The sequence below is a fragment of the Anser brachyrhynchus genome (genome assembly GCF_964034855.1).
Source record: "Anser brachyrhynchus genome assembly, chromosome: 2".
Lineage (NCBI taxonomy): Eukaryota > Metazoa > Chordata > Aves > Anseriformes > Anatidae > Anser > Anser brachyrhynchus.
Genome location: NC_137695.1, coordinates 156,861,255 through 156,881,077, shown reverse-complemented (window position 1 = coordinate 156,881,077; position 19,823 = coordinate 156,861,255). Strand labels below are relative to the sequence as shown.

Genomic DNA, 19,823 nt, shown 5'->3' with positions numbered 1-19,823 from the left:
TCAAGAAAAATCAATATTTTCCATAGACTTCTGGAGATGGCTTTGCGGGTGGATGAGGATAGTCTGCTTTATTTAATGAAACTGGTGGCAGGAAGTAAATACTGTCACCGAGTTTGTCGCCACACATTGGAGGGAGAGCAATGATTTCTAAAGAGGCTGCTATTTGCACATTCAACATTGATCTTTTGGTGCAGCCGTAGTTACCAATACTTCTGTGATGCCAGGTTATTTTATCAGTGACACATCATGTGTTTCCTCCTTAATTCATTTATATTCCCTTCAGCCGCTGGCACGGTGTGGCAAACCAGCCTCAGTTTTCTGGCAGAAAGTGGCCTTTTCCTTCCATGTTGGAGCAGTCCCCCTCTATCATCGCTGCGCTAAAAATGCCTAATAATTAAGAACTAATGCCATTTTGGTTATAAAGAGCCAATGTGCTCTGACTGCAGCCTTTCAGGTTGTTGCTTTATGTGCTGTGTGTCTACCAGAAAAAAGAGAGAGTCCGATGAAGCAAACGCTCCCCCTTGAACACTTGGGGGATCCCAGTAAGTCCCGAAAGGCCGAAGAAGAGAATCTGAATCTCTGGTCTTGACAGCAATAAAAGAGAACTTATGATGCGTTTTGGCTCATGAATTTAAACACCAGTGAAATTATGAAAGCCTCGTAGAGTGTTACCAGAACGATGATTGCCAGTTGCAAATTACAGGGCTTTTTAGATCTGCTTACTGTGCGCTTCGAAGTCTCCTACAGAAAGCTTGGCTTCGTGGTGTATTCTAATATTGTTAAAGTGCTGCATGCACCATATAATGAGTCCCTAACCTTGTTTGATAGAAGGGAATCAAGCAAATTTGTTAAAAGTCCTTAAAGTCTCATACGTTTAAAAACGATTTTAAAAATAGAGTCTAATTGAGGTATGTATTGCCATTCCTATTGCTTCATGCTCCACAAAGCCAATTATTTCCCTCAGCAAACCAGAATGTGTGACAAGGAGGAGCTGAGAACAGCCCAAGGGTACACGTATCTTTGAAGGTTTATTTCCGCCTGGGATGCAGATAAGAAACTTTTGAGCCCGTGAAATGGCAAAAGTGTCTACGTAGTCTTGAAGGCGCCGAATGCCACCGATGGCTGAAATGGGGACGGTGCCCAGAAGGGGAACCTGAGAGGCTGGGTTGGCGTCACACCTGGTGCTGGTGGGTGTTGTTGGGTGTTGGAAGGTGGCCACCACTGCAGATGTTGTTGTTTATAAGGTCATATATTCTTGCAAAATCAGCTTTTTATCTTAAGCAAGCAAATGCGGGGGTTTTATGTGCCACACTTCTTTTAAGGGGGCTTGGAGAGACACAACCCAGATTTTTGTTTTCTTTGAGAGTTTCTCAGAGGGTTGTCAAATCAGCAAGAACTTGCTTCCTTTGGAGACAAATTCTTTAGTTTATTTTTAATATTTTAATACTCATAACTTCCAGATAGCTTAGGTCAGTGCTCCTAACTCAGAGCAGAGACAAATAAAATCTTTCCGCAGTGGCCCATTAATGGCTTGTGGCTTCTAGTTAAGCCTTTTCCTCTTCTGCAGTTTCAGTTTTTAAATACCCAAGTCCCATAAAACATTCGCCTTGTGCTCGGTTAATTAGCTGACTTCAACAATGGTGTGCTAATAAATATTTGCTTTCAGTTCCTCTGTGTCTGTTACTTGTGGATATTTGCATCTAAAATGGGAAACTGGGCTTCTTACAGCTTGCAGGATAATTTGTTTCCTACCTTGCAAAAAAATATGAATCTTTTAAAGTAGAATAAAAGAACCAGTTGCTTCTCTCCCCTCTGGTGCCCTTTAATCAGTTTACCGTCCTGTTTTCCACCCACGATTTTCTTAGTACTACCAGTCTGATACTCTGAAGATGGATTTTTTTTTTTTTGCTAGCGTGTCTGTAAAGAGCCTTGAGCACAAAGTCATTATCCGAGAGCTACAAACTAGAATTGATCTGTTTCAGGCTTAGCATAATTTCCATGTCTGGGCTGACCCGAATGTTATTGTCCAACAGGTTTCTGAAAATGTCAAGAGCCAGAGGGGAGGTCCCGATGAAATTGAAGTTCTTCCTTCCCTCAGAGTAACTGAATTGTAAAGTCCCCAAGCCCTGTAAATAAAAGGGAAAAATTGGTAATGAGAAGAGGAATTAATAGGATAGTCTCTCACATGATTTATATAGCTTTCAAAAACTGTTGCATTATTGTGTTTAAAAGTGCTGGTCTACAGCACTTTCACACTAGGAAGATAAGATTAAAAACTGGAAGGGGCAGCTCTGGGAATTAGAAGCTAAAAGAGCTGATGGATTTGAAATGAAATAAAAGCTGCTATTGGGGAAAATTTATTTTGAAGCTAAAATAGTGTGGCTGCCAATAAGGTATTCAGAGGACTCGCGTGTTTACCTTGATATAGATGTCACGTTTCAATTTACTAGACAAGTACCTTTTTTTTTTTGCAGCTACTGTTGTCATTATGGAAATCGGCTGAGTGAATCCCTGCCATGTAATACATTATACAGTAAATTGGAATCTGAGGCAAAATTACCGCTCTGCAGATGTGATGTCCCGTTCAGGCGGGTGTGCAAAGTCATGTCATTGCAACCCCCCGGAATATACTGAACTTGGACAGGGAAATGGTCAGCCAGAAGTTTGAATGGTCTTTTAATTAGAAGGGAGAAAAACGAACAGGCACTGATGTGTCTGCAGAGCATCTGTCTTTATAAAAGATTTCTTTTTTGGTGTAGCTATTTATTTTGAACTCTTAGTGTTGATAATGAAATACATCTTCTCGGTGAACCATACTTTAGTGAGACAAGGACATAGGTTATAGTATCAGAAAGTGACGTTCACTTCTAATGCATTAATTTATAATATATTTCTGTACATTTCTAAACTGCGCTCTCCTTCCTCTCAAATATGTAGATGTTAACTTTATTCTTGCTGCAAAAATGTCTGAGTTTGTAGGTATAAGCATAGAAGTGTTGTCTTACTCATAGTGGTACTGCGTAGTTAATGCATTCAGGATGAGATTAAATTGATTGCTTCTGAAGTAAGATACCGTTAGAGCCATCCAAGTTCCTACGGCTTTCCATTTCTTTACCAGAAAGTCTTCACTTTAAACACAGTTCTTGCAAAACAAACAAAATCTTCAGTACTTTTGCAAATCAGTTGCATCTCCGTTCTAAGTCTTTGGCTGATAAGAAATGGTGTTTCTCTGTTGGTCTGAAAAAAAAGGTGGTAAACCAAAACCTGGCTTCATGGAGTATGATCATTTAGGTGCATATATATAGGCATTCATTTAAATCATGTTTAAACGCTAGTGTTTGAATACTTTGATGATAATTTCCTTGATGAAAACTCATGCAAAAGTCGTCAGTGTTGCTGAAGTAACAATGGGGAAGCTAATTATTGTTTAATTACCATTTTTAATAGTTTTTTTTCCCCTGCAATTTGCTATAGGGAGATTTTGCAAAGAATTTCCATCCCTTCATATTGTTGAGTTGTCTATCATACTTTTCTCTTCCCTTGAAAGTGCTTTAGAAGTTTCCTAGGCAAACAAATTGATTGTTACACTGCAGTGTAGGAGGATTTAGTGCTGCATTTGTTTGAAAATGTTATTGCTCCTGGAGCTTCGTTGTTAAACTGACAAACTTCTGTAGTCCCTGCTCTGTTTTCTGCTCCACTTGCACCTTTTTTTTTTTTTTTTTTTTTCAGACTGCATGGAAATAATCTACAGTAGTGTTAAAAGGAAGTTAATGAACATAAAATAAGAGTGCTGTAGGAATTAACGGAACTGAATAGGAAATGCATATTCTTAGAAGAATTTTTGTGTCAGCAGAAGCCAGGATCACAGGATGAATTATTTCTTTTCTTTTTTCTTTGTTCTCCGGCTATTTATCTACAGGATTTAGTACAAAAAGAAAGAGAATGAAGTTTCTACCAGTATTTCCAGGAAAAAAAAGAGAAGTTTTATTTTTTGCCTATTTAGAAACAAACTGAAGCAAAGGCAGATCGTGACTAAATATTTTTAAAAGTTATCTTTTTCTAGTATATAATTGCTATGCTGTTTACTAGTAGTTAGCCTATTAAGATGATATAGCATAATTACACGTTAGAAAGACATGTCTGTAGGTATGCCAGACAGCTAACAATTCCGTAGATGCTGTGGATGACATAAAATAAATGCTTTGCAAAACCCTGCATACCTGAACCTGACTTCCATCTGCTAACACTGGTCATCCAGAGACCTCAGCTGCATCCCTTGCTGTGCATTTCTTGCAGTGGACTAAATGTCTTGTGGAGGTTGGGGTTGGAGGGAAGATGAGGCTCGCACAGCAGGATGTGGTCACAGACCATCGGCCAGGCCAGAGCCCTCTCGTTACTGGGAGAATAACTATAATACCAATGTTTCCATACTCCTGATTCCCAAGAGGGTTCCACAAAATACCTGAACCTGGGTGATAAAATTCTTAAGAGCTGATGAAAGCAAAGGATTCTCTGAGATACTGGTTTTAGGGCCCACTCCAGTCATGAGTAGAGGGCGCTTTTTGCCTACAAAAGTAGCAACAAACCATAGAATCATAGAATGGTTTGGTTTGGAAGGGACCTTAAAGACCATCTAACCTCAACCCCCTGCCATTGGCAGGGACACCTCCCACCAGCCCAGGTTGCCCAAAGCCCCATCCAGCCTGGCCTTGAACACCTCCAGGGATGGGGCATCCACAGCTTCTCTGGGCAGCCTGTGCCAGGGCCTCACCACCCTCTGAGTGAAGAATTTCCTCCTAATGTCTAATCTAAATCTACCTTCTTTTAGTTTAAGACCATCCCCTCTTGCCATATCATTATCTACCCGAGTAAAGAGTCCCACTCCATCCTTTCTATAAGCCCCCTTTAAGTACTGGAAGGCCTCAGTGAGGTCTCCCCAGAGCCTTCCCTTCTCCAGGCTGAACATCCCCAGCTCCCTCAGCTGGGAGAGGGAGCTTCATAGGAGAGGAATGTAAGGAAACAATGGTCACTTCGTCAAGTGACCCTACGTACAGCAATAGATTGTTCTTTCTATTGAACTGATGCTGCCTCCTATGCATTTATAACACGCACAAGTTATTCTCTTAGCCAAGCAACTGATCCAGCTTAGGGAGGGATTTGACTAAACTATGACCATAGGCATATGAACAGGTCACCCGTACTTCGAATGGCGTAAGAGTTTTTAAGTAAATAAAGTTGTTGCATATTAGGGTTTCTGGTGGCACAGAGGTCTGATATCTTTCTCTGATTCACCTAATTATTCAAGTGGCACTTTTAACTTAACTTCAAAATATGACCATGATACCATAACTTGTTTTAGATGATTCATCTGCTCGGGGTAGTCAAATGGACAGAGGTAGCAATCCATGCTCTTTAAGGCTGTAGAAACCATAAACTAAAGGACCACTTTTTGCTTTTCAAGATCTTTTTGGCATTTTATTTGCTTGTTTTTATTTTAGCAAGGTAAGAGGGACCTGCCTAGTGACCCAGGGTGCCAAGTAAGAACCCGGAGAGGTTTGATATCCTTCCAGAACTTCCCATAAGGAACAGCTTTCTTCTTCTCTCTGTCTGGGTTTATCATCTTTGCTAATATGAAAATAACATAGACTTGGTGTAAGAGTTGTAGTTCTGTCATTCCAACTTTGGGCATCATTCCCATAATCCGTGATGCTGGAGGACTGTTCTGGGCTGGTGTCCTTGGCAGCTGAGGAGGAGCAGTGTAGTTGCACGGTATTGCTCACGTATATATATCTCCATGAGCTGGTGTTTTTACAAAGGCAATGTTTGCTTGAATAGTTTCAAGCAAAATCCATTTAAGATATACTTTTAGGGGTCAAGTTTAGGATTGTTACCGCCTATCGCCTCGTCTTAAATAAAGAAATTTGCAGATGGCAATAACCCCTAGAACCTCCATTTGTACATTGACTGCGTAATGTTTTTTGACAGTTGAGTACATTTTAGGTTGGATGAGGGGAAATGGTCTCAAGTTGCTCCAGGGGAAGTTTAGGTTAGATATGAGGAAAAATTTCTTTACTGAAGGAGTTGTGTGGCATTGGAATAGGCTGCCCAGGGAAGCGGTTGAGTCACCTTCCCTGGAGGTCTTCAAGAGATGTGGAGGTCTAAAGATTGGACCAGATGATCTTAGAGGTCTTTTCCAACCTGAATGATTCTATGATTTTATTGCTGAGATTTTTTTTTTTTTTTAAGTTTAAATGTTGATCTTATTGTTTTTTGTGTCCCCCCCCCTCCCCCCCCCCCCCAATTTTCAAATTTGTAATGTGGCCCCAAAACCAACTTTAAATTTCAGAAAGATGAAAAATAATGTGTCGATCACGAAGATTTCACTCATGACATTGTTTTCATTATGTGTTTTTTTTAGATTTATTAATAGATTTACGTAAAAAATGTTACCAATATGGCAGTGCTAAATGATAAATAGTAAAAATTCTATGAATGATGAGTTGCCCAAGAATTTAAAAAAATCAAAACAAAAACCCCAACCTCCCTGAAAATCTTTTCCTGAATTCATATTGAAAAGATGACTGTTACAGTGCCAAACAATGTTTTGTGACTTGCTGGATGCTCAAGTCTTCAGAATATCAGGCCATTTATCTGGATGCTTAACTATAACACCAAAGCCTTTTTTTTCCCTTTGAATTTTATTAGAAAAACTTGGAATTTTTCTGCACGGCAATCGAGAGTGAGACAGTTAAAAGCTGCTCAAATATCCAGAGGAAAGGGACATTCTCTTCTAAACCCACCTACGAATTTCCTCCTCTCTTCCACAACCACCATTTTATACCGGCGACTGAAGGAAGGAAGCAGGCTTTGCTTTAACTCCCTTGCGGACACAGGGAAGCTCCCAAGAGATATGATTGTGTCTCTTCTTCACAGGCAGGTAGCTGTCATCTCCATGCTGAATGCAAGCCTTGAAATTCGGTGCATCACCTCTCGATCGCATGGCTTATGCAACAGAATAGCCCTGGCTCTCCTTTTAAAGGTGATGCTTTGCTAGTATGAAGGGAAGACCAGAGTTTGCTTTATAGTTTGTGCAGTTTGCAGTGCTTAAAGAGCTTCAGAACCTGTTCCAGGAAAAGTCCCCATAAATTGTAAGAATGCTGTCATTAATTGCTTTGTCAATAGCCTGAGAAAATGGTAAAGAAGAGAAAGAGTACTTATCTGATGGCATTTACACCTGAAGAGGCAAGAGGGCAAACTGATTATTTTCTGTTTTCAAGACCTGAAGACCTGGAATTCAGCAAAACCTGATTTCAGAGAAAATTAGTAGCTGTACAAAGTCTGAAGAAGTAGGAGGAAGGCACGTGTAGACACAACGTTATGTTCCTGCAAACCTGGCTGGGCATCTTTGTGAAGCTCATTTATTTGTACCACAGAGATGTTAACCCAGAAAATCTGCCCTTATGATAACTTCTAGAGAATCAGGGTGGTTGTGCGAGACAGGAAACGAAAAGCCAACATGGATTGTCATAGTTAGAAACAGGGATAAATGGTCTGGTACGTTTCGTGCTACTGTGGCATGCGTAACTCTGAATTACTGTGATGAGATAAGGAGGGTATTTGTTGTCTAAGCACAGGTGAAGTGTTCATCTGAGCACATTAGCCTCAAAGCATTGCTGTCATCTGATAGTCAAATGCTACGTGCATCCCGGCGTTTCTCCAAGCAGTGAGTGCCTTACAAATGATATCATTAACGATATCATTAACGACATGGAGGCTTCGCCGGTGAAGGGATCACAAAAGAACTGATAAGAGGAGTTTCCCAGGAGAAAATTGGTTTCATGGAGAATCTCACTTTGCCAGAGCTGGGACAGAAGGGCCAATCATATCTTAAATTTACTACTTCCTTTACTACTTTCTTTAATTTACTACTTCCCAGAATGAGGTGGAAAACTGTATGGCATCTTGATGATGTGACACTCATAGGTGATGCATGCATACAAGGTAAACGCTAAGTGCAGTACTCGCACTCGTATCTTGCAGTGTTGCTTTCTTATTATTCAGTTTGACAGTGGAACAGTAGAAAACATATTGAGATTCAAGAGTGAAGGATGATTGCTGTGCCTAGATTGTTTAGTTTAGTTTTCAGTCTTATGTATTTTGTGCTGCGTGGCAGCAGAAATAATTAGTTGATAGCACAAATGCAGCTATCACTGCTTGTTTTTCCAGCAGCAAACCTGCAGCAGAGTATTTCCTCTCTCTAAACAGACTGTCCTCTGATTCCCACCTCCCTTCTTGTAGAGATGGGTAGGAGCCTACCATGATGCCATCCCATTTTCCCTTCTCTTGGTCTTCTTCCAAATGAAGTTCAGATGTTTCACTCCTGAAATCTTCCCTCCTTCTTCCCTTGCTACTTTTTATGGGGATTGTGCCTAAAGTTGTTTTGGTAGTTTGGGTTTTCCTTCTCTCGTTTAACGAGAAGAGCAGAGTTCAAAGTCCCCTTGGGTATATCTGCGGGGTTTCAGATCGGCAGAAAATGATCAGGTTTGTGAGCTCTGGGGACCGCAGTAGCACTGCTGCCCAGCAGACACTGCAAAACAAGCATGGCTAAGAAGAAATTGAGGTTTTCTTAAAGTACAGCAGCAGAGAGCACAGCAGCACGCAAGTGGGCAACGTGGCCCTTAGCGATGATTTCCCAGGCATCTCAAAAGTTTCCCAATTACCGAACTTTGCAAACCATGGGTCTCCATAAAAAGCAAATGCAGGTTTAGCGTTTGTCTCACAAACACTGTCAGATTGGAAAGTCAATAGGGGAATAGTTCACTTCAGAGATGTTATTGTCCCAAAATATTAAAACTTGAAATTACCAAGTTCCTTGCATTATTTGAAGCACCGTGATATGCTAAGGCTGATAAAGGAAACCTGCTAACTAAAAGCTGAGGCGATCTCCCAGGCTTTGCACAGTGTAGTCTGTATAGAGTAACTCTGCTACGTGGCCTAGTAATAATAGCAAAACGTAAGCACAGATTTTGGAAAGAAAAGGTCTTATTAATGAATTCATCCTAGAGACACGGTGATGGACCTGCACCTTCTCCGATAGGAGAGCAGCTTGGCTGGTCCCTGGAAATGAGCCTGCGTGCATGATGTGTCCCTGGCTGTGTTGGAAAAATGCTCGATCTGGATGTGGTGGGTTTAAATAAGTGATTGTATGAAAATAGCTTTTTTTTTTTTTTTTTTGTAACTGAAACTAAAGCTTTAATTAGCTTTAGCAGAAAACAAAGGCCCCAGCATATGTATTCTGAGAACGCACAAGGGAAATAAAATGCCTGTCATGGAAAGAAACAAGAGAATCATTTTCCTTTAGTTAATACAGTAAAAATTGAAAAAAGCCTGCCTATGGATGATTTTTTTTTAATCTACCCTTGATAATTTCAGATTTGAACAGCTGGATGAACTGTGTATCAAGCTAATGGTAGTGTTAATCCCCCAAATCAATACAGAAAATGCTTTGCTTGGGTAGCAGAAATGTCTCAATTGGGACATTCGGGAAAGAAAATGAAATTAACCATTTCCTTTCCTAACATTTTGAAAGGAACATTTGTCTAAGATGATTTATGGGGGAAGGGGTTTCAGGTAATGTCAAATCTTTAGGCAGTTATCTTGGCTTAGAGCAAAATCCAATTTTTGCAAGTCAGTACAATGAATTCGGATGCTATTCACTACATTTATTTGTATTTTTAGGCTGGCTTCTGTGCTCTTGCTTATCTCTATCACCCCTACTAACTTTTTAACCTTTTGGACAACCTAAACCAAATTTAAAAGACTGGGAGGATGCTTAAATGTCATTTAAATTTCTACCAGTTCTACAAGAAGCAGGAGAGAGCGAGAGCCCAAAGGTTAGTGAGCTGAGGAAGAGGCCGGAGGATTTGGCTATTGTTGTGTTTGGCAGCAGCTAATTTAAAAGCCCAAATTAACCCCAGCACTTGCTCCTTTTGCTCGGTAATGGTGACCTTGTGATGGAGAGGAGACAGCAGCAGAGCTCAGTGTCCTTGGGGAACCAGGCTTTAGCACATCTGCTCTTTGCTCTGGTGGCTTTTGGCACTGCTTTGGCTTGGTAGCTTCAGACATGCTTTGGCCAAACCAGCACAGGACATGGAGGACGACTGGTGGGGACACTTGACGTGCATCGAGGGCAGCGACACCCTGCCCGAGTGCAGAGTGAGCAAGCCCATGGTTGTGCTGTATTTTCTCCTCAAAGTCCCATTTTTAAACCAGTTCACCATGCCGTTGCTGTTTTACTTGATATTTTTGCTTCTGTTGTTCAACATAAAGGCGAGTTATTGTTGTGGATTACTATTGGGAAAAAAAATCACTCTCTTAAGCTTGAACAATAGTAGCAAACTGAAGTGTCTCCGTGAAGTGTCTTTAAGAACCATCTATGCCCTACTTAAAAATTGGGTAAAAGAGTGTAATTTCCATGATTTGTGGGTTCATGCCAAGAAATGTCTTTTTCAGTGCCACCCTTCAGTGCAGACTGAACTACCTGGCTTTGCTTCCTCGTGCTCCTTTGTGCTAGGAGAAGGACTGTGCTTACTCCCCGCCCTCCAGTCCCTTGGGAAGGGGACATCTCCCTTACAACCCAGTACAAGATGATCGACCCTGCTTCAAAGAGCGCAGCATCCGAAAGCTAATTTTAGCAGGAAGGTGAGGTGAGCAAAGGGTTTGTTGTGGGGGACATCCAGTACGTGGTAACAAAAGGTATCTGCACTTAGCGAAAACAGTTAAATCTTATCATTCGCTAAATAATGCCTTTAAAAGAAAAAAAAAACAAAAAACAAATAAATCTCAAACCCTTAGCAGTTATTTTGAATTTTGGTAATCGAATTCAAGCTTCTACCGAGATCGCAGTAAGCTGTGCTGGGCTGGTGATTTACATTAATTTCTTGGCTGGTGTAATGAGGCATGGAGTTCTCACGCGGGGTCACTCTGGGCGTAGGAAATCGTGCCAGTCGGAAGTGATAACTTGCATTCTGTCCTGCCCAGGTGGAATCACAAAGATTTGGCTGCACCAGCCCAGGCTGTAGCCAAGAGCTCATCATGCATGCAGAAACTTGAAAGATCAGATGGTGCCTTATGTGAATGGCGGGGGAACGGAGACTAGGCAGGAGCAGATACAGTTCGTATGTCAGCATATTTTATGTTTCCATCTATTCTTGACTTCATAATTCAACTCCATTGATACCTATTGTGCCGTCTTCTGCTTATTTCTTTAGCTTATTTGACTACATTTTAAACTTCATTGGTATTGCAGTCCTTTCACTGCTGTGCTCTTGAAACACGCTGAGGATGCATCATTTAGCATGATCCTGCTTTGCTTTGTTCAGTGAAATGACGACAGCGGGATGATGTATGCTGTACTAAATATATCCTCGGGGTTTAAAAATGGCATTTGGGTGGACATATGGGGCAGTGCTGAACAACATCAAAAGTCATACTTAAAAAGGTTGCTTTTTCATAAAAACTGTACATTTTTGACAGTTCTCAAGGTGTGTTGTATAGCCAATTATTCTTGTTACTGATGTGTTCTTCACAACATGTTTCTTTGGGGTCTGACCTGCACTGTCATATGTGATAAAAAGATGTTCCAACCCATATGTCTGATGCTGGAAGGACGTTCACATAATCTGCAAGAGCTCTTTATAAATGAAAAAGGGTTTCAACAGCAAAGCAGAATATTTTTTTTTTAAATACCCATTTAAAAACTCGGTCAACAGTTAACTAAAGGACCAGAAATCTCTGATTTTTAGGGGTGCTTTATTTTTCTTGCCTGATTGGCCAGATGACTTTGAGCTGTCATTGAAGGGCTTCTTTGCTGGAACCAGTGACGTAGTGAGACGGAGTGCAATATGTGTAACTTCGTTTAGCATCAAAATGTAAAGAATTGTTCTTGACACTTTTCACAGCGGAGTGAAAAGTATTGCTGTTATTTCAAAGACATCTTGCATTATTGATAGCTAATCACAAATAACTTTTTCGCATTAAAAAAGAAATTTATACGAAAAACAACCTGTGAAGCAATCTGCCTGTAAAATCCAGATTTAAGCTTTTGAGAAGAGGCTTCCTCTCTCGGGCTGCACACAACTAATACCAGCTCCTGTTGAAAAGAAATAACATTCTTCTGATATCGTATATGATTGTATTTGCTTAATGACTGGTTTAACATTAAATGCAGTCAGGGGGAGCAGGATATCTGTCATGCCGGGATATGACAGATTGTCAGCATGTGCAAAGTTTATCTGGAAATACTGTTTTGGCCTTTAGTTGGGTGACTGAGCAGTGAGGAAAAGGGAAGGGAAAGAAAAAATTTTTTTCCTTGGGTAATCCAGAATCCTTGATCCCTTTATGATGATGGTGGTAGTAGCTGCGGGTCTTGCTGCTGTGTGTGTGCAGCCTCCAGGATGCCACTAGAGGAGCAACACGGTTCCTATTTCAGCTTTGGCATGTTTCAATCACCGTCTTCCCCAGTTTTAGATGCTAACACACACAGCAGGGGCTTGATCTGCACAGCTGGCAGATAGACTCATACTTCAGCTCCAGAGAGTATGTCGACATTTTTATTTGAAGGGGACCCATCTATCCACCCTGCTTCTTTAAAGTCAACTTTAAGCATCATGTGCTGCTCCTTTAGTTTTTGTATCCACAGCTGTTCTTCTGCAACCTGCTGAAAGCATACCACGTAACATCTGGGGCTGAGGAGAAAGCTTTATTATCCCTGAGAACATAATATGGCATACCTGAATTGCAAGGGCATTGAGCCAAATACAAACACTCTTGGGTGCCTACTTGAGGAGGACAAAGGCACAATGAAAACGATGAATATATATATATATATATATATATATATATATATTCATCTTCTGTTTTTATTTAACTTGAAATAGCAGAAATGAGTTAGGACAGTGGTTCAGGGAAGATACTCTGGTGGACTGGTTGGTTGGTTGGTTGGGTGTAGCTGACACGATGGGTTCATTTTAAGAAGAAACAATCACAGCAATGGGCAGGAAATGGAATTAAGTTGTTCTTGGCTTGGTAACTCTCATTTGAGACCTACATTTGAGACCTCCAAAATTCAGCAAAGAGGTGGTATCTGGTGGCTACCAGGTGAGTGGCATGTAGCACCTAGCGTGGCTCCTGGTGATTTGTTTTCACCCAAAGACCTCTCCTTGAAAGAGATGCCTGTGCCCAGCTGATTGCCCCAAACACCGGACTGAAGAGAGAAATATCTATTTCTCTCTCCTTCCCCTTCCTCTGCAGTGCTACTCATATTAGAAATACTTGTGTAAGGATTTTTCCATTTTTAATTTCTGCCTCTTGAAGCAGATACGATAGATTGTTATTTCATGTGCAGAGAGCAGGTCAGCGTTTTGCTTGAGCTGCTTTGTCTTCCATTCACGTGGAACGGGGAGAGTGCAAATGCAGGCAGGTTTGTCCGTATCTAACAATAGAAGCTATGGTCCCGTGATGAACTGAGAAATTGTTCAGTCAAACTTTCATCTGATGGATTTTCCCGTGATTTGTTATGCTTAAGGGCTGGGGGAAGAGGAAACAGGAAGGCTGTAGCGCATGGACTAAACTTAATTTGTGCATTCTTAAAAATGGGGAAAAAGTTCTCTGTCAGCCTTTTTGTGGGAAGTTAGAGAAGCTCCTGGCATGTTAAGCAAGCTGTTGAGATTATGTAGTAATGAATAATACATGTGTACCAGTGGAGAGATCTCACTGCTGATTATTTAAGTGGATTTCTTTTGTGGCCAAACTACTTGTAAAATATGCAGAGAATTTCTTATTGTTAGCAGAAGAGAGATAATGAAGATTGGACAAAGCTGTTGAAGGATTTGAAGTGGTGTGATTGGTTATAGGAAGTGGTTAACCACACTAGTTGGATGGTCTTTGGAAGATGGGCCACATGTATTTGCTAGCGAAGTTGTGAGCATGACCCACAACGTCAATTTGTCCATGTACCTGGCTTTGAAGAACTCATCTGGAAGGTATTACCAATGTTCTCCTGAGCCCAGGATGTGGCTTATGGCCATGCTGCCTCCTAGCACATATCCAGGGGGGTTTACGAGCCGGTGAAATACAGATCCAGGCAGCTAGGGTAGCAGGAAGGTTTTAAACATCTTTGGAGCAAGGCTGCAAGTCAAGTGCTTCTGTCGTCTTCGCCTCACGGTGTCCTCAGCCATCACAGCCAATTTCACTGACAATTTCACTTTTCCCTTGAGTAACTGATAGTGTTCTGATGCAAAAATATGGAATAACAGGAAAAAATTGGGGCTCCCGACGCGGAGTTTTTGTGCTAGAGGCAGTGCGAGAGACAAATTCCCACGTTTTGGGAGTATCCAAGTGATTTAATGAAGGAAGGTGGAAGCAGTGCTTCATCTTGTGGCTATTTCTTTAGGAAGGTTGACACTTGCACTTCACTGAGAGACAAATTGGGATTGTGGCTTTCAGGGAAACGAAACTGCTTCCCTGCTGTTTGAAAGGATTTTGCTCTCAGCAAGAGGCAAGACGTAAAGATGGACCTGTCACCTGCACGTTTCCTCCTGGCTGAGCTTGAAGTCTCCTCCAAAGCTTGCTTGGATCTGCGGAGTCCATCTGACAGCAACTTATCTGCCCCAGTGCCCTTCACACTTCGGAAGCTGGGTATGTGGCTTCAGCTAAACTGAATGATGAGAGGGAATATTGTAACATCTAGTTCTCTTTGTGAAGGCAGTTGTAGCTGCCTTCTAGTACTACAGCAAACAACAGGGCTGGCATCTGCCCTGTGTCTTGTTTTCTGAATATATTTGGGCTTCTTTTAAAATGAAATGTGCATACTAAAATGAATAATCAGTTGAAATCAAGTATTTTAATATGCTGTGGGTAGAGTTACATGCTGTCTTACTTGCTGGGTCTCTTTTTGACTCATGTATCTCTTATGGAAAGGAGAAAAAATGTACTTAAGGCCTCTTAAATAAGATCTTGAAGCTCATTTATAAATGTGTTGCATGCACAGTGTTTGCATCAGACAACTTGTACCGGTAGCTGATGACTTATTCTGGTAAACGGTGATCTTATTGCTAAGAATTAAGTCTAAAATACACTGCATGTGATTTTTCTCACACTCTTCACAATAATGACCCAATTCTTTCTACAGTTGCATCATGAAACTATGACAGTGACCAGGAGCTGGAAGTGCAGTTCTCTGCAGAGATATGGTACTTTGGTGCTCGTCGTGTTTATTTGCCATCACATATCATTGATAATGAAATAAAGAGACGTGGCAATTGGCGGCCGTCTCGGTCATAGTGACCATGAAGTGGTTGAGTTTAGAATTTATGGTGACAGAAGGAAAACTGTCACCGAAACTTCAGCCCTGGATGTGGGGAAAGCAGACTTCAGGCTGCTCAGGGAACTAGTCAGCAAGGTCCCCTGGGAAACTGCTTTTGAAGGTATTGGTGTCCATCAGTGCTGGTCAGTCTTTAAGCACTGCCTCCTAAAAGCAGAAGATCAGGCGATTCCAAAATATCGGAAGGCAGGCAGGCGGGGCAGAAGGCCGGCCTGGCTGACCAGGGATCTTCTACTGGAGCTTAGGCAAAAAAAGAAAGTGTACGGCTGCTGGAAGGAGGGTCGGGCGACGAGGAAGGAATACAGGGATGCTGTTTGTGTTTGTAGGGAGAAAATCCGTGTGGCCAAAGCCCAACTAGAGTTGAAGCTGGCCATGTCTGTGGGAGACAATAAAAAAGGTTTTTTTAGATATGTGAACAGAAAAAGGAGAACCAAAGAAAACATAGGTCCGCTACTAGATGGGGAGGGTCTCCTAACAGACAATGACATAGGCAAAGCAGAGACGTTTAACGCCTTCTTTGCCTCTGTCTTCAACGCTGATGATGGGCTTTGGGACCCAGGGTGCCCTGAGCTGGAGGACCATGACGGTGGGAATGACAAACTCCCAACCGACCCTGAATGTGTGCTGAATTTAAGAAGAGATTAGACTGTGCACTTAGTCACATGGTCTAAACTTTTGGGCAGACCTGTGCGGTGCCAGGAGTTGGACTTCGTGATCCTTATGGTCCCTTCCAACTCGGGATATTCTATGATTCTATGATTCTATGAAAGGCCTCCTTGGTTTGCCATAGCTCCTACCACCACTGGCTTCTTTGATTTCCATTTTTTCTTCCATATATATGAAAAATATTGTGCAAGTAAAAGCACTTTTTAAATAGAATGAAGTGGAGATAATTAGTGGGACTAGGGGAAGAGTTTTCAGTATTCTTGTGACTTGGTTCATTGGTGACTACTAGATTTTAGCTCAAGAAAAATAATTTTAACAAGCATCTTTGCAATCTCTGCCCGTTGCTGCTTGCCCCAGGAAATACATTTTTACTCCAGAGCTTTCATGTGCTCATCTGTGTCTCGCTTTTGGGGGACTTAATGGAATTTACCCTGTAATTTCATTAAGCAGATATATTGCTTTTCTGTCTTATTTAGGTTACATGAAAGAATTGAGGAAGAAAAAAAAGCTGTGCAACTTTGTTGGTAACAGCAATTGTTAAAGGCACAAATGTTCTTAGAATTATATCATCATAATAGCTTATTTAAAATAATGTGTCAATTATAATGGAACCATGATAATACTGGATGCTGATTTTTGTTTTATATGCTGGCACATCGTTTAGAGTTGCAAGTTTGTGAGTTGTTCAGAAATACACTGTAGAGAGATGGAGACATCACCATCAGCTCAGCCTTTAACAGGTCTAACTGTGGCTGGGCAGAAGGATGAACTGAAATTAAACCTTCAGATGAGATTTAGGCATGAACATAGAGGGGGAAAAAAAAAAAAAAGAGTACTTTTGTGAACGGTAATGACAGAACCAAAAGACCTGCCTGATCAATCTCCTCGGGGTTTTACTGCTTGCATTGTCCTCCTGACCTTCCATGTTACGTGTTGGTGTGTTTAGAGCAACCTTTCATGTAGGGCTGGAAGAAGTACTTTCTGTTTGTATCATCCTTTTATAGCACGAATATCTGAAACCAGCAATGATTGTATGTCCATATAACGTAGTTCAAGCTTCCATAGAGTCACAGAAATTTTGTTTGGCCTCTGGTGGTCATCTGGACCTGGCACTTAGGGACATAGTTTAGTGGGTGACATTGGTAGTAGGGTGATGGTTGGACCAGATGGTCTTGGAGGTCTTTTCCAACCCTTATGATTCTATGGTCCCACCTCCCCTTCAGAGAGGGGCTGTTGCCAGCAGTAGGTCACGTCAGGTGTCAGTGGTCTACCAGGATGTAAAAAGTCTCCAAGGACGGAGATTGCACCGACCCTGTGAGTGACCTGTTCCAGACCAGGGTTACCCTAATACTCAGTCTAAACCTTGACCTCCAAACCCTGCCAATGACCAATCTCTGACCCTTTTAAAAAGATCGTTGGATTATCTGTTCTCTAATTGCTAACCACTGACTGATGTGTTAATGGCAGCCTGCACAAGGCCAGCTCTGTCATCTGAATTTTGAGCATTTCAGCTCTTGGAAGGCCAGGCAGTTTGTAGCAGGCAAAAGTAATAAACATCAAGTGTCACTACTGCCAAGATTGGTGCTTTAGCAAGGAATTGATACAGCTGAGAAAGAACCAGATTATTCGAAGAGACAAATTAAATCCTATGCTAAAAAAAAAAAAAAAGTGATAAAAGGAATCCAAACACTAAAGCTCTTCGTTGCAAAAATTTCCTTGGTTCTTGCCGCATTAGAAAGTCTGACACATGATCCTGTGTACAGTGTAGCCAATGGCTAGAATGCTCCCATGCAACAAGTTATTATTTTTTTTTCAGTACAAAGCTCTATTTTATGTTGAGTTGATTTACTCTATGCAGTATCCCAGTTTTGCTCTTGACATGTAGCCCTTCAGACTGCAGCTGTCCAGCATCATCCAAGAGAAAGTTGCTCATCCCTACTGTAAGACCAGGACGATGGCAGTCAGGTCCCAGTTTTAGAATTTGCCATAACGTAGCAAGGGTTGTGTAGATCCACACACTCATCAGCTGTAACGGGAAGCCCAGGGACAGTCAGCTTGCCTTGACCTTGAGAGCAGAACATGCTGGCTTCAAGAGGAGACAGCAAAGCTGTGTAGAGATGAGGATGTGTCACTGAAGGGGTTATTCTCAGGGAGCTGTACCTTCAGCACTGTGTGGCTATCTGACAGTTAGGCTATACTTAGGAGAAAGCAGCTGGTTTTTCTCAAAGTAACACGCTCCAGGATTACTGGAAAACCTATTTTGCATTAGGTGAACATTCCTTGGCTGCTGGTGGAACGTGCTTACACTTTGGGGGTTGGAGTTAGATGATCTTTAAGGTCTCTTCCAACCCAAGCCATTCTGTGTTTACCTTGACAGGTAGGGAAGCTCATCATTTTTAGCTGCAGCAAGCTGGCAGCATCCCATTGACTTGGAAGAGGTAGACTTTGCAAGCCGAATCCTTCAGTGCTGCCTGCTCCCCTATGCCACGGTTAACCCAGGGCTGGTCATGCTGTGGACTGAGATGCTTGGAGGTCATAGCTGCGGTCTTCTGCAAGGCAGCCACAGGTCGTGGTTAGAGAAATCAATTTTCTTCTAACAATAGGCAACAAAGTGAAACACCCCTTGCAAAGCCCTCTGTGATCTGTAAGCACCCTGCTTGTTCGTGCTGCTGGTTTCGTCGTGGTAGGAGGCAGCGCTTGAGATTTTAATTTTGTGCTATCAGGTGAGTGCAGTCTGAACCGGCTTGGCCGAAGCGAAAAATTATGATGAACCTGCGACTGCCGGACTGAGACCGAGAAGAAGCAATTGTTAATATTTTTAGATCAGTTTATATTTAGAAGCTGCATAAGCTAAGTCCAAGATGAAGGATTACAGCAGACCTTTCAGATGGAACGTTGCGACAGTCATTTTTGAAGAGATAAAGAAATCTTATTTCTGATAAGGTCTGCATGAGGAGCCCTTGAATCCTAATACTGTTGCAAATGAAAACTCAGCTTATAGGGAAAGAGACAAGGGTAATGTAAAAAACACTCCCTATGTCATGAACCTCAGAGAGCAAAACATTTTCGTAGCCATTCACAGCATTCAGAGCACTACATGTGGTATTTGTAAGTTGTCTTGAAGCTGGGAAAGATTAATCTGTGCAGCTCTTGACCGTGCCCGACTCATTGGACAGACGTCAGAGTTTTCCACTGACTTCATTTCTCCCTGTCTGTACTTTTGATGTTTTCATTTCCTTTAAGGTACACTGCAAGTCTGAATTTCCTGACTTCCTAATATTTGGTTTTTATTTGGTTTATCATTACAGAGTATTAAAATTACTGAAGTTACCAAAGTGTGCCTTCAGGCTTCACTTCCTCTTAGGTTTTATATGCAAGCATGTAGCATATTACCCTGCATCCTCATGGTACTATAAAATTCAACTTCTAGCAAACACTGTAAGCTTTTATTTGTAAACATCTCGCTGAAATGACAACACGAAGAGTGAAAATTTTGAGTACCACTTGAACTTTCACTCTAATTTTGTGAGAAATGGATGAGACTAGGGAAAATAATAGGTATTAAGAATTACCTCTGTCAGATTTTCGCCAGAAAATCTCCTTGCTTTGCATGTTTTTGAAGGGAAGAATGAGAATTTCTTTTCTTGTCCCTAGTCCGTATCATTTAATCATTGCTTGTTGTGTACTGGCTGTTAGAGTATCAGTTATAGTTCAATAGCTTTTGTCTAGAGCTCATTATCTGTAATTGAATGTATGCACCAAGCTGAATATGTTT

General features: G+C 41.5%; 1 protein-coding gene across 13 annotated transcripts in view; it reads left to right on the top strand.

The window, feature by feature from the left end:
* TRAPPC9 (trafficking protein particle complex subunit 9) overlaps positions 1-19,823 on the top strand; it is a 556,529-nt gene that overhangs the window by 292,042 nt on the left and 244,664 nt on the right. The window contains exon 22 of one of the 13 annotated variants that reach the window (XM_080582085.1): positions 18,426-19,808. The exons of 11 other annotated variants lie outside the window; for them this stretch is intronic. In XM_080582085.1, coding sequence (XP_080438211.1) covers positions 18,426-18,448 — 23 coding nt within the window. In that variant the 3' untranslated portion in view covers positions 18,449-19,808. Of the gene's footprint in view, positions 1-10,512; positions 10,551-18,425; positions 19,809-19,823 lie in introns of those variants that run through there. One more of the 13 variants, XM_080582084.1, reaches the window with a different exon arrangement.